This window comes from Vipera ursinii (assembly GCF_947247035.1).
Source record: "Vipera ursinii genome assembly, chromosome: 2".
NCBI classification, from domain to species: domain Eukaryota; kingdom Metazoa; phylum Chordata; class Lepidosauria; order Squamata; family Viperidae; genus Vipera; species Vipera ursinii.
The window spans coordinates 29,231,873-29,244,102 of NC_139513.1; the positions used below are offsets into that span (position 1 = coordinate 29,231,873).

A 12,230-nucleotide genomic window follows, 5' to 3' on the forward strand; every position below is an offset into this window, starting at 1 on the left:
CAGCCCTGCCCGAGCTGCTCGACACTCTCTCAGGGTTGGCGGTGGAGTTCCCCAGGCTTATAGTTCTGGGTGACTTCAACCTGCCTTCACTGGGAGGGTCGTCTGAGTTAGCTCGGGATTTCATGGCCTCCATGACGGCCATGGGCCTGACCCAAGTTATTGAGGGTCCGACTCATGTGGGGGAATCATACTCTCGACCTGGTGTTCCTATCTGGACAGTGGTTGGATGATCTGGGAGGGGGTTCACCAACCATTGCTCCCCTGTCATGGTCAGATCATTACCTCCTGCGGCTGGTCTTCCGTTATGCCACCCCCCACCGCTGGGCTGTGGAACCGACCAGGTGGTTCCTCCCCAGGTGCCTAATGGACCCAGAACGGTTCCAGAGGGCGCTTGGGCCTATACCCATCACCCCTACCCACAGCCCAGTCGATGCCCTGGTGGATGCCTGGGAAAGGGCGGCCGCCGGGGCACTTGACTGTGTTGTACCCTTGTGACCTCTGACCCGGCGCAGATCCCGTTGGGCTCCATGGTTCTCTGCAGAGCTCCGGGAGATGAAGCGTCGGAGACGGGGTCTAGAGAGCGGTTGGAGGTCCAGCCGATCCGAATCTGACAGATTGCAGTTAAGAACCTTTATGAGGTCTTATCTTGCGGCGATAAGGACGGCGAAGTCTAACTACTTCGCTGCCCTTATCGCGTCCGCAGATAATCGCCCGGCCGCCCTGTTTAGGGTAACTCGCTCCCTCCTTAATCAGGAGATGAGGGAGGATCCCTTACGGGGACGAGCCGAGGAGTTTAGTCATCATCTGGCGGACAAAATCGCTCAGATCCGGGAGACTATGTACTTACATTGCTAACCATTCTTGATCCTAATTAGTAGTCCTATTTGCCATGGATATATCTTGTCTTTTTAAAAAATTATAATTAATTAATCCTTGTATCATGGATAAATCTGGCAGTTTTCCTCCTCTTCCATATGATTGATCTTTGCTTTATCCCATGGCAGCACTTTCTAAAATGCTAATGTTATTAACAGATGCAAAGATGCAAAAGCTTAAAATATCCTTTTGATTCCAACGAGATTTATAAAAATACTTACAGGAATTTGAACTATTGGATTTGAGTCCTCCTGATGGAGTTCTTTTAGGGATTTTCTATTTATGGAACTTCTTAGTGCACTGGCGGAGAGACCTTTTGAGATCCTAGATGTTTCCTTACAGGGTTCAGATAGGTTTCCGATAGGGAATAAACAAGAAGTGGGCAACAAGCTTCTTTGAATGTTATTTGCTTTGTCCATTATCACAACAGAATCTTCAATACTTTGTGGTGATGTTTCTTCTTCAGTCTTTTTTGTACAGAAGTTGTATGTCCTGCTTTCAGGACTCTTGGATGCCATTTTGGGAAGCATCTCCTCGGATATTACTGGCTGAGGGAATGCTGATGTGAAATAGTTATTTGGAAGATTCTGACTCTCTTGAGTGAGGTCCATGTAACTATCATCCTAGAATAGGGAAACAAGACAAGATGAATTATTTTAAACACTGCTCATCACCGTAAGTTTTCCAGCCTCCCCAAAATACTAGAAAAGCTACAATCCTTTTTCTCTTGCCTGAGAGGTAATTTTTACACTGATATTGTCAGGAAGAAAAAAAGATATTTATGAAAAATGAAGCAAGCACAACTAATATTTTTAAATTATGAACATCTAGCCCAGACGTGTCAAACACAAGGCCCGGGGGCCAGATCCGGCCCGCAAAGTGGTTTCATGTGGCCCGTGAAGCCATCCTGGAAACAGTGAGGGAACGGCCCCCACTGCCTTGGCCCAGAGACCCTCCTTCTGCCAGAGACCCCCAGATCTGTCCCACTCTTGCCCAGGCCCCCATAGGCACCCTTGATGCGAACGATGTAGAGCTGGCCACGCCCACCCAGTAGGCCATACGCACTCTAGTTACGCCCACCCAGTAGGCCACGCCCACCCAGGCCACACCCACCCGGCCCACTGAAGGCAACTGCAATGCTGATGCGGCCCTCAATGAAATTGAGTTTGACACCCCTGATCTAGCCTGAAAACAATGATGGTCTGAAGGTCTATTTCTGACTCACTCCAGCCTTATTTCTATTGTAGGAATTGTTACTCAATTATTTATTTGCTGATAGGAAAAATCAATTTCAAAATCAAAACTATTGTCATGATAAAACAAAAATTCCTCTGAGGCTGAAACATTTTGAACATGAAGAGAAGTATTTCTTGTTAACTAAAGGGTATATAAAAACAACATTTTCAGAATAGAAAAAGCCTTGGAAGAAATAAGCCGGGATGATGTATGCACGGTCACTCACGCGCTCGTGACCTCTCGTCTGAACTACTGCAACGCTCTCTACATGGGGCTGCCCTTGAGGACCACCCGGAGGCTCCAACTGGTACAGAATGGAACTGCAAGAGTTGTGTTGGGAGTCTCCCGATACTCCCATGTTACACCTCTGCTCCGTGAGCTGCATTGGTTGCCAGTTGTCTTCCGGGTGAGATTCAAGGTACTAGTAATGGTGTTTAAGGCCCTACATGGCAGGGGTCCGGAGTACCTTAGGGAACACCTGCTGCCGGCATCAACTTCCCTTCGCCCTGTACGTTCCCACAGAGAGGGCCTCCTCAGGGTGCCACCGATCAGAGAATGTCGATTGGTGGCCCCCAGGGGGAGATCCTTCTCTGTGGGCGCCCCGGAACTATGGAATCAATTACCGGTTGAGCTCCGGATGGCGCCCGATCTTCGCTCCTTTTGTCGCGATCTAAAGACATTCTTATTCGAACAAGCCAGCCTGGCCTGATGGGGGATTGGTGGGGTTTTTTATTGTTGTTTTAATATTGTATTTACTGTTTTTAGTGGGCATATATTTAATTCTTTTTTAACTTTTGTAACTTTGTATTTTTTATTCTTGCCCTGTTCACCGCCCTGAGTCCTTCGGGAGAAGGGCGGTATATAAATATTATTAAATAAATAAATAAATAAATAAATAAACCAGACCATTCCATCTCTAACGATGGGGGGTGAGGTGTTACCCCCCATTGATAGGGCTCGCAACTTGGGCGTCCTCCTGGATTCACGACTCAATTTTGAAGACCATATAGGAGCCGTGACCAGGGGGGCTTTTGCCCAGGTTCGCCTGATGCGCCAGTTGCGACCCTATCTGGACCGAGATGCCCTACGCACAGTCACTCATGCGCTCATGACCTCCTGTTTAGACTACTGCAACACTCTCTACATGGGGCTGCCCTTGAGGACCACTCGGAGGCTTCAGCTGGTGCAGAATGCGGCCACGCGAGTTGTGATGGGGGTTTCCCGATACTCCATGAAACACCTCTACTCCACGAGCTGCATTGGCTCCCGGTTGCCCTCCGGGTGAGATTCAAGGTGCTGGTGATGACCTATAAAGCCCTAAATGGCTTGGGTCCGGGATATCTGAGGGAACACCTGCTGCCGGCATCTAGTTCCCTTCGTCCAGTGCGCTCCCACAGGGAGGGTCTTCTCAGGGTGCCACCGGTAAGAGATTGCCGGCGGACGACACCCAGGGATAGGGCCTTCTCAGTGGGGATGCCTGCCCTTTGGAACCAGCTGCCAGTGGAGCTGAGGACTGCCCCCGACCTCCGTTCATTCCACCGGGACCTGAAGACCTGGCTCTTCGAGCTCTCTGGCCCAGGCTGAGGATTAATCTTAATTTTAACTGGGGTTTTATTTATGCAGGGACAAATATAATTTTTTTTAAAATTTGTTTTTAACTTTTGTATCTTGGTTTTTTAATCACCCTGTAAACCGCCCTGAGTCCTTCGGGAAAGGGTGGTATATAAATGTAATAAAATAAATAAAATAAATAAAAAGAAAAACAATAAATGAAATAGATCAGGTGTATGAGGAGAAATGTCCTACATCACACTAAAGTGCAATCTTTCCCATCATTTATATTATGGCTAACCTAATAGCCAGAGGAAATCCATAAGCAGGGCGCAAGTATGAAACATCTTTCATTGCAAAAATGAACAAAATTCTTCAGTGTCTGCAATTGTTTCAAGAAACCTCTTTTCCTCCAACAGCTAGAAACTTTCTGTAGATATACCACATATTTAAAACTGGTTAATAAGAATTCATTAATTTTTCTGCCCTCTTCTTTCAGTCATTAATTTAAGAAATGCCAAATTTCAATCGGACAGATTGGAAATAAGTTGTTTTTGTAGAAAATGTTTCATTATCCCAAAAAAGCCTTTGTCAACCTCTGACAAATCCTGGCATGCAGACTGACAAACTTTGGCAGATAAACAAGTTTTAAGTTTGATTATCTTAAAACACTATTGCCTCTCTTTGCTATAAAAAACACTGTATTTTCAGTCCAAGGTCTACTTATTTACATTTATCCTCCAGCCAGATTTAGTGTACCCGGGAGACTATGTACTTACATTGCTAACCATTCTTGATCCTAATTAGTAGTCCTATTTGCCATGGATATATCTTCTCTTTTTAAAAAATTATAATTAATTAATCCTTGTATCATGGATCAATCTGGCAGTTTTCCTCCTCTTCCATATGATTGATCTTTGCTTTATCCCATGGCAGCACTTTCTAAAATGCTAATGTTATTAACAGATGCAAAGATGCAAAAGCTTAAAATATCCTTTTGATTCCAACGAGATTTATAAAAATACTTACAGGAATTTGAACTATTGGATTTGAGTCCTCCTGATGGAGTTCTTTTAGGGATTTTCTATTTATGGAACTTCTTAGTGCACTGGCGGAGAGACCTTTTGAGATCCTAGATGTTTCCTTACAGGGTTCAGATAGGTTTCCGATAGGGAATAAACAAGAAGTGGGCAACAAGCTTCTTTGAATGTTATTTGCTTTTTCCATTATCACAACAGAATCTTCAATACTTTGTGGTGATGTTTCTTCTTCAGTCTTTTTTGTACAGAAGTTGTATGTCCTGCTTTCAGGACTCTTGGATGCCATTTTGGGAAGCATCTCCTCGGATATTACTGGCTGAGGGAATGCTGATGTGAAATAGTTATTTGGAAGATTCTGACTCTCTTGAGTGAGGTCCATGTAACTATCATCCTAGAATAGGGAAACGAGACAAGATGAATTATTTTAAACACTGCTCATCACCGTAAGTTTTCCAGCCTCCCCAAAATACTAGAAAAGCTACAATCCTTCTTCTCTTGCCTGAGAGGTAATTTTTACACTGATATTGTCAGGAAGAAAAAAGGATATTTATGAAAAATGAAGCAAGCACAACTAATATTTTTAAATTATGAACATCTAGCCTGAAAACAATGATGGTCTGAAGGTCTATTTCTGACTCACTCCAGCCTTATTTCTATTGTAGGAATTGTTACTCAATTATTTATTTGCTGATAGGAAAAATCAATTTCAAAATCAAAACTATTGTCATGATAAAACAAAAATTCCTCTGAGGCTGAAACATTTTGAACATGAAGAGAAGTATTTCTTGTTAACTAAAGGGTATATAAAAACATTTTCAGAATAGAAAAAGCCTTGGAAGAAATATTTTCTATTTCCAATTATATTACCATCTCAGTTTAATAAACTTTGATAGGAACAAATCCTTTGGTTGTGCTGGAAGCTCCTTCTTACAAGGTGGAAACCAAACAAGGAAGCTTTTAATAAACTATGTATAATGTGATCTATTTTACTTATTATCATCTCAGTGCATAATCCAATCCTTCTGGTTTGTAAATCATGCCTTATTGTTATATGTGAAGCAGGCCATTAATTTTGGTCAATACACCAGGGTTAAAGCCAGCTTTTATGTGATATTGAATTCAGCCAGTTATCCTTTTCCTCTGCCCTACACAATCATAATTGATTTAATGCCTTTCCTAAATTTGTAATGTGGTTTTTTTCCATTTATTCACAGTAAAAAAGGAAAGTATTTTTTCATTAAATTTAATTTCATAGCTGTCCAGAGTTGCTTCGAAACAAGGACAGCAAATACATTTAATAAATGAACAAAGGTTTCCTAGTTTATTTGCCAAACTGTGATGAGATTTAGGATTGACAAAATATTTCATTTATATTTCATTTTATTAGGATTGGCCAAATTCTTCTATTTAATTATTAATCTATTGAAAGAAAGATGTTTTCGGCCATTTTTTTCACACTGAAAGGTAAAAAAGTAGTCATTATAATTATGGGCCATCAAGTCATTTTAAACTCCTAGTGACTGGATAGATTTTCTCCATGATAACGTTTCACTAATTCTTTCTTCCAATGGTATATTCATCTACCTTGTTGGTGGTCATCCCCTTCTTCTCTTTCTATCTGCCTTCCCTAGCACTAGAGCCTTTTCTAGAGTTGGGTCTTCATATAATGTGTCTGAAGTAAAATAATTTAAGCCTGGTCATCTGTGTTTTGAATGAGAATTATAGGTTGAGTTGTTCAATGATTCCTCAGTTTGTTTTCATGGCTGTCCATGGTATACTTGGAAGTCTTCTCCAACATCAAACTTCAAGCATATCAATATTCTTCCTGTCCTGTTTCTTTAAAGTCCACCTTCTGCTTCCATAGAGTATCATGGCTTACAAAACCTCTTTGTAGGTAGAGACACATCATGGTATTTTGAATATCTTTTCCAAGGCGTTCACAGTTGATCTACCCCAGGGGTGTCAAACTTGCAACGTCACGTGACTTTTTTGCCATTGCCGGCAATGGGGTGGGCACGGTTTTGTTATGATGCATCCGGCCTGTGGGCCGGCAGTTTGACACCCCTGCTCTACCCAGTGCTAGTCTGTGGTATATTTCTTGATGGTGTTCCTTTACAGTGGATGGTTGATTCTAAAAGGCAGAAGCTATCTACTATTTCAATATCTTCATTGTCAATTCTTAGGCTGGTTGTTCTATCTGCTGTTGTTAGTTTGGTCATCGTTACATTTAATTTTAGTCCCTTTTTTTTCCACTGGTGTTTTTTGACATTTACTATTAGAGCTTGCAGATTCTTTGCATTTTTGGCTAGCAGGGTAGCATCATCAGCATAGTGGGTTGTTGACGTTTCTTCCTCCAATTTTAAAAATCACGCTTCTTCCTATGCAACTTCCCTTAATATACATTGCTCATAGGTAACAACGTTTTTTTCTAGATTGCTTTGTCTTTCCAAAAGTTCAAATTTCAATATGATACTCCTTTCTTCAGGTTTTGTTCCACAAACAGCCCATTGAGGTAAGATGGGCTAAGAGACTGTGACTGTCTCTTAGCTAAAGCTTTCCAGTCTACCTTCCAAAACTAATTGTGGACTAGGGCCTTGGCTGACCTGAACCGAGTCCCTTGACCTAACCACTACAAAATAATAACTTTTCTAATTGACAATTCAACTTTCTTCTGAAGACTCTTTTTCTAGCTCTATCACATCCCTTTTTAACACATATCCATACATGAGGAGGAATGCCAGGTGTACTGCCGGTGGGAATACAGCAAAACAACCGCAAGCCTTTCAAGTTACCTCCCCATTGCTCTCATTTCCATAGAAATCATCTTCCATTTGAGCTCCTCGCCAGTCCTTGCTAATTTCTTCCTTCAAATCCAAAGAAAAAGTGCAATCTTCTGAAGAAAGACTCAAGGGCTTTCCATGTGGTGCTGATCGAGGTTTCGAGGAGTAGGTGAAAATATCCTCAGGCACTTCAGCTGCTTCTTTGCTTTCATATATTTGGTCATCACTTTGGGCAGAGGCTGAAACATCATGGAATGTTTCATAGGCTATCGGCAGAGGATTGCTGGACTCCAGTTGAGAGTTTTCTTTGTCAGGAAATATCCATTCATCTGCAAACATGAAAAGTTGAACAATGCATATTAATGATTTCTGTATATTTCTTCAGGAAAAACCCAACAACAATTCATACCACAAATATGAAAAAGTAGATAGAAATTGTCAAAAATCACAAATATTTAAAAAATGGTATGGTGTAGCAATTCATGTGTTGGACAAGGAGTGTGAAATTCCAGATTCAATTATTTAACTATGGAATTCACTGAGAGACATTGGGCCAATCAGTAAGCTGAACAAGTTACAGCTTGCTCACTCGTTCGTTCGTTCATTCATTCATTCATTCACAAAATCGCTCAGCTCAAGCAATGTGACTTTGACTGGAGCACAGAATAAAATGAAACAATAAACCAAGCATACTCTCTCCATTTAACATCTAGAATATATAAACGTAAAAAGCACATTATAAAAAGGATTGTTTTGGTGGAGAATAAAATAAATAGAAACTGCCATTATGAACGGCCTTGGGCTCCTGGGGAAAACCAGACAAATAAATAAACTAAGTAAATAAGTAACTGACCATGGTTTTTCATTTGGTTTTTATTGTGTAAATTGTCCCGTATTTCTTATATTCATTGTTTAAACCTTTTTTAAACGTTTGTATTTTATGTCTCTTAATTTTTATTGTTGTGAGCCGCCCTGAGTCCTTAGGGAGAAGGGCGGCATATAAATTTAATAAATCCTAATCCTAAATCCTAATAATTCTAACTTCTCACGATAGAACAAAATGAGCAGTCTTACACAGACCTTTAATCCATCTGTTTTGCACTACATATTGGGAGAACGTCTGCTGAACAAGGTCCTGGTTACACGGAAATACTGGGGACTTAGTATGTAGTATGTTGAAAAATCATACGGCCTATCAGTGAGGAATCCTTCCTTACAATAGTACCAGTCTATTACATTCTCCACTTTACTGGTCCTGTCTTCAGTGTTATAATTTTTTTATCCTCTCTTCTCAAAAGATTTCAGGATAAATTATTTATAGCTAGACACACATATTTTAATTTTGATACAGTATGCAGATGATTTTGGAGAAATATTAGGCCTGACTTCCTTTCTTAATGTAGCATTTTGGTGTTTATTTTGATAGATCATGTCGCACTGCAAGATTGTTGATCACAACATTGCAGGTGTTTTCAGTAGTACAGAAGTACATGCTTTAATTGTAATTTATTATCTACCAATGACATTCCTCCACTTTCTACAGGCAGTGTGTGTCTTCCAGTTTATTGCAAGGGCCTAGACCCTTTTATGTTATAAATCTCTAAGATGTGGTCACAGAACTACTTTACACCATGAAATACTAATTGGTGTGGGAGTGCTGGTAAACACATTCCTAATGAGAAATATTGTTCTCCATTGTTCTCCAATATTCTTTTGGATAAAATACAAGGATGTATCTGGATATGCTACAATGTGTATCAATAAAGTATAACGTAAACAACAAACAGCAAAATAATCTCTACAATGTGTATCTTATGAAGTCTTCCCTAAATCCATTTTAAGGGATTCACTGTTGCAATAATAGAAAAAAAAATCATTCTTAGAAATGATTTAAGCTTGTTTCTATCTGTTTAATCACATCCCTTCATCTACACATCCCCACTGTATTCTGTTTCTTAGTTATGCTGGAATGTGACTGAATTAATTAGTATCACATTTCTTAAAAAGTGAACGTTACCCTTCTTCTCCAAAGGAGAAGAGGACTTCTTTTATTTTCAGTTCATGTTTAATTTATACTTGAATCTCAATTCTATAGCTCTGGGCTGGAGGAAAAAACATGAATATATCCATTTTACCAGCTTCCCCTGTGATCAGGCAATGCTAATCTTTTTATTTTAGAACAAACAAAAAGCCTCTGATATGGATTTAAATAATGGCTACCAGATCAGCCAGAAGCAATTTTTTAACCCTTTCATTACTAAATGATATTTTATTGTTTAAAATTACATTGGGGAAGATTATAACATGATTAAGGAAAATGTGAAATAACATCAAGGCCTGCTCAAATATGCATTATTCAGTTGTATCATTAAAGGTAACACCATATGTCTTGGTTGCTAGAACCTGGAACACCTTCAGAAACCAATAATATGACCAAAAACTTAAAAAAAGGTCTCAAGGTTAATTTATTTCATTATTAACAGCAGACAAATACGAAAAGTATAGAAGTTTTATCTGTGGATATATGTAAAAAAAAAAAGATAAAGTAGTCTCCATGAATTTTACTCCACTAGTGGGTTTTGGCTATAGGGGGCAGTGTTCATCTCCATTTCAAGGCCATTGAGTCAGCGTTGTCCGAATATGTTTTCGCGGTCATGTGGCCAGTATTACATTGTGCAGCGCTGTTACCTTCCCGCCAAAGTGGTACCTATTTATCTACTTGCATTTCCTGGGGCGAGTAATGGAAGCCCACCCTGTCGCAAGGTGCTTGGGTCTTGAACCCAGGCTGTCAGCTTTCCAGCTGACAAGCCCAGCATTTTAACTGCTGACTCACCATGCCACCCATGTATTATAAAGGTATTTTCAACTTCTGGCTGAAATGTTGTTGTTCTTTTGCTTCTGACTCATCATAATCTGATAGCTATCATCTTGGTAGGATTTTCAGTAATTGTTTTTTGTACATTCTTGTTATGTTTTCTATTATCAGTGATCCAGCCCGTGTCTTCTGACCCGTTTTTATTGTCATCTATTTTTTCCATGGATCAAGTCTTTCTGACTTCCAAAGTTTTCTCAACAGTCTTCTCTAACACCACCATTTAGCAACTAATTTTTCCACATTTTAGATGGATGGTTCCACTTTCATGTTAATACAATACATCTTGGAAAACCATGGCCCAAACAATAGGTACCTTTGTCATTGTGATATTTATTTCTTTAGATTTGTCGGTCTCTTGAGTAGGATTATGTCTATTTTCCTTGTTACTTTCTGGGAGGAGGCTTCGTGGTATCTGAGCAGAACTTCCAGATTCAGTCAGTTTTGTTCCATAGAGCATCAACCTTGTGCACTCTCAAGTTTCCTCTTTCCACTATGTATTCAAAATGGACAGTGATTAATATGTGTATGTATGTATATATATGTCCCCTTCATGGATTACTGCCTTGTTGTGGCGAAGGGGCTTGCGTAATTCAATGAAGCTATGAGCTATGTCGTGCAGGGCCACCCAAGATGGACAGGTCATAGCAGAGAGTTCTGACAAAACGTGATCCACTGGAGAAGAAAATGGCAACCCACTCCAGTATCTTTGCCATGAAAACACCATGGGCAGTACCAAAAGGAAAAAAAGATATGATGCTGGAAGATGAGCCCCTCAGGTTGGAAGGTGTCCAAAATACTACTGGGGAAGAGCAGAGGGCTAGTACTAGTAGCACCAGAAAGAATGAAGTGACTGGGCCAAAGCCGAAAGGACGCTCTGTTGTGGATGTGTCTGGTGGTGAAAGGAAAGTCTGATGCTGTAAAGACGTTTTCTCCATAGGAACCTGGAATGTAAGATCCATGAATCAAGGAAAGCTGGACGTGGTCAAACAAGAGATGACAAGACTGAACATCGACATCTTAGGAATCAGTGAGCTAAAATGGACAGGAATAGGTGAATTTAATTCAGATGAACATCAGGTATACTACTGTGGGCAAGAATCCCTCAGAAGAAATGGAGTAGCCTTCATAGTCAATAAAAGAGTAGGAAAAGCAATACTGGGATACAATCCCCAAAATGACAGAATGATCTCAGTGTGAATCCAAGGCAAACCATTCAATATCACAGTAGTCCAAGTCTATGCCCCAAATACTAGTGCTGAAGAGGATGAAACTGACCGGTTCTATGAAGCTCTACAGCACCTTATAGAACTAACACCAAAAAATTGATGTCCTTATCATCATGGAGGATTGGAATGCTAAAGCAGAAAGCGAAAAGATAACCGGAGTAACAGGCAAGTTTGGCCTTGGAGTACAAAATGAAGCAGGGCACAGGCTGATAGAATTTTGTCAAGAGAATACAATGGTCATAGCAAACACTCTTTTCCAACAACCCAAGAGACGGCTCTACACATAGACATCACCAGACGGTCAACACAGAAATCAGATTGACTATGTGCTCTGCAGCCAAAGATGGAGAAGCTCTATACAGTCAGTAAAAAAAAGACCAGGAGCTGACTGTGGCTCAGACCATGAGCTTCTCATTGCAAAGTTTAGGCTTAAACTGAAGAAAGTAGGAAAAAGCACTAGGCCACTCAGGTATGAATTAAATCATATCCCTGTTGAATATACAGTAGAGGTGACAAATATATTTAAGGAATTAGATCTGATAGACAGAGTGCCTGAAGAACTATGGACAGAGGTTCTCAACATTGTACAACAGGTAGGAACCAAAACCATCCCAAAGAAAAAGAAATGTAAGAAAGCAAAATGGCT

At 40.4% G+C, this 12,230-nt stretch overlaps 1 protein-coding gene across 1 annotated transcript in view; it reads right to left on the bottom strand.

Annotated features, from left to right (window-relative positions):
• CFAP20DC (CFAP20 domain containing) overlaps positions 1–12,230 on the bottom strand; it is a gene marked incomplete at its 5' end in the record, with an annotated part of 206,151 nt that overhangs the window by 83,874 nt on the left and 110,047 nt on the right. Inside the window, 3 exons of the mRNA XM_083353339.1 lie at positions 1,098–1,499; positions 4,693–4,806; positions 7,496–7,812. Coding sequence (XP_083209465.1) covers positions 1,098–1,499; positions 4,693–4,806; positions 7,496–7,812 — 833 coding nt within the window. The remainder of the gene's footprint in view (positions 1–1,097; positions 1,500–4,692; positions 4,807–7,495; positions 7,813–12,230) is intronic.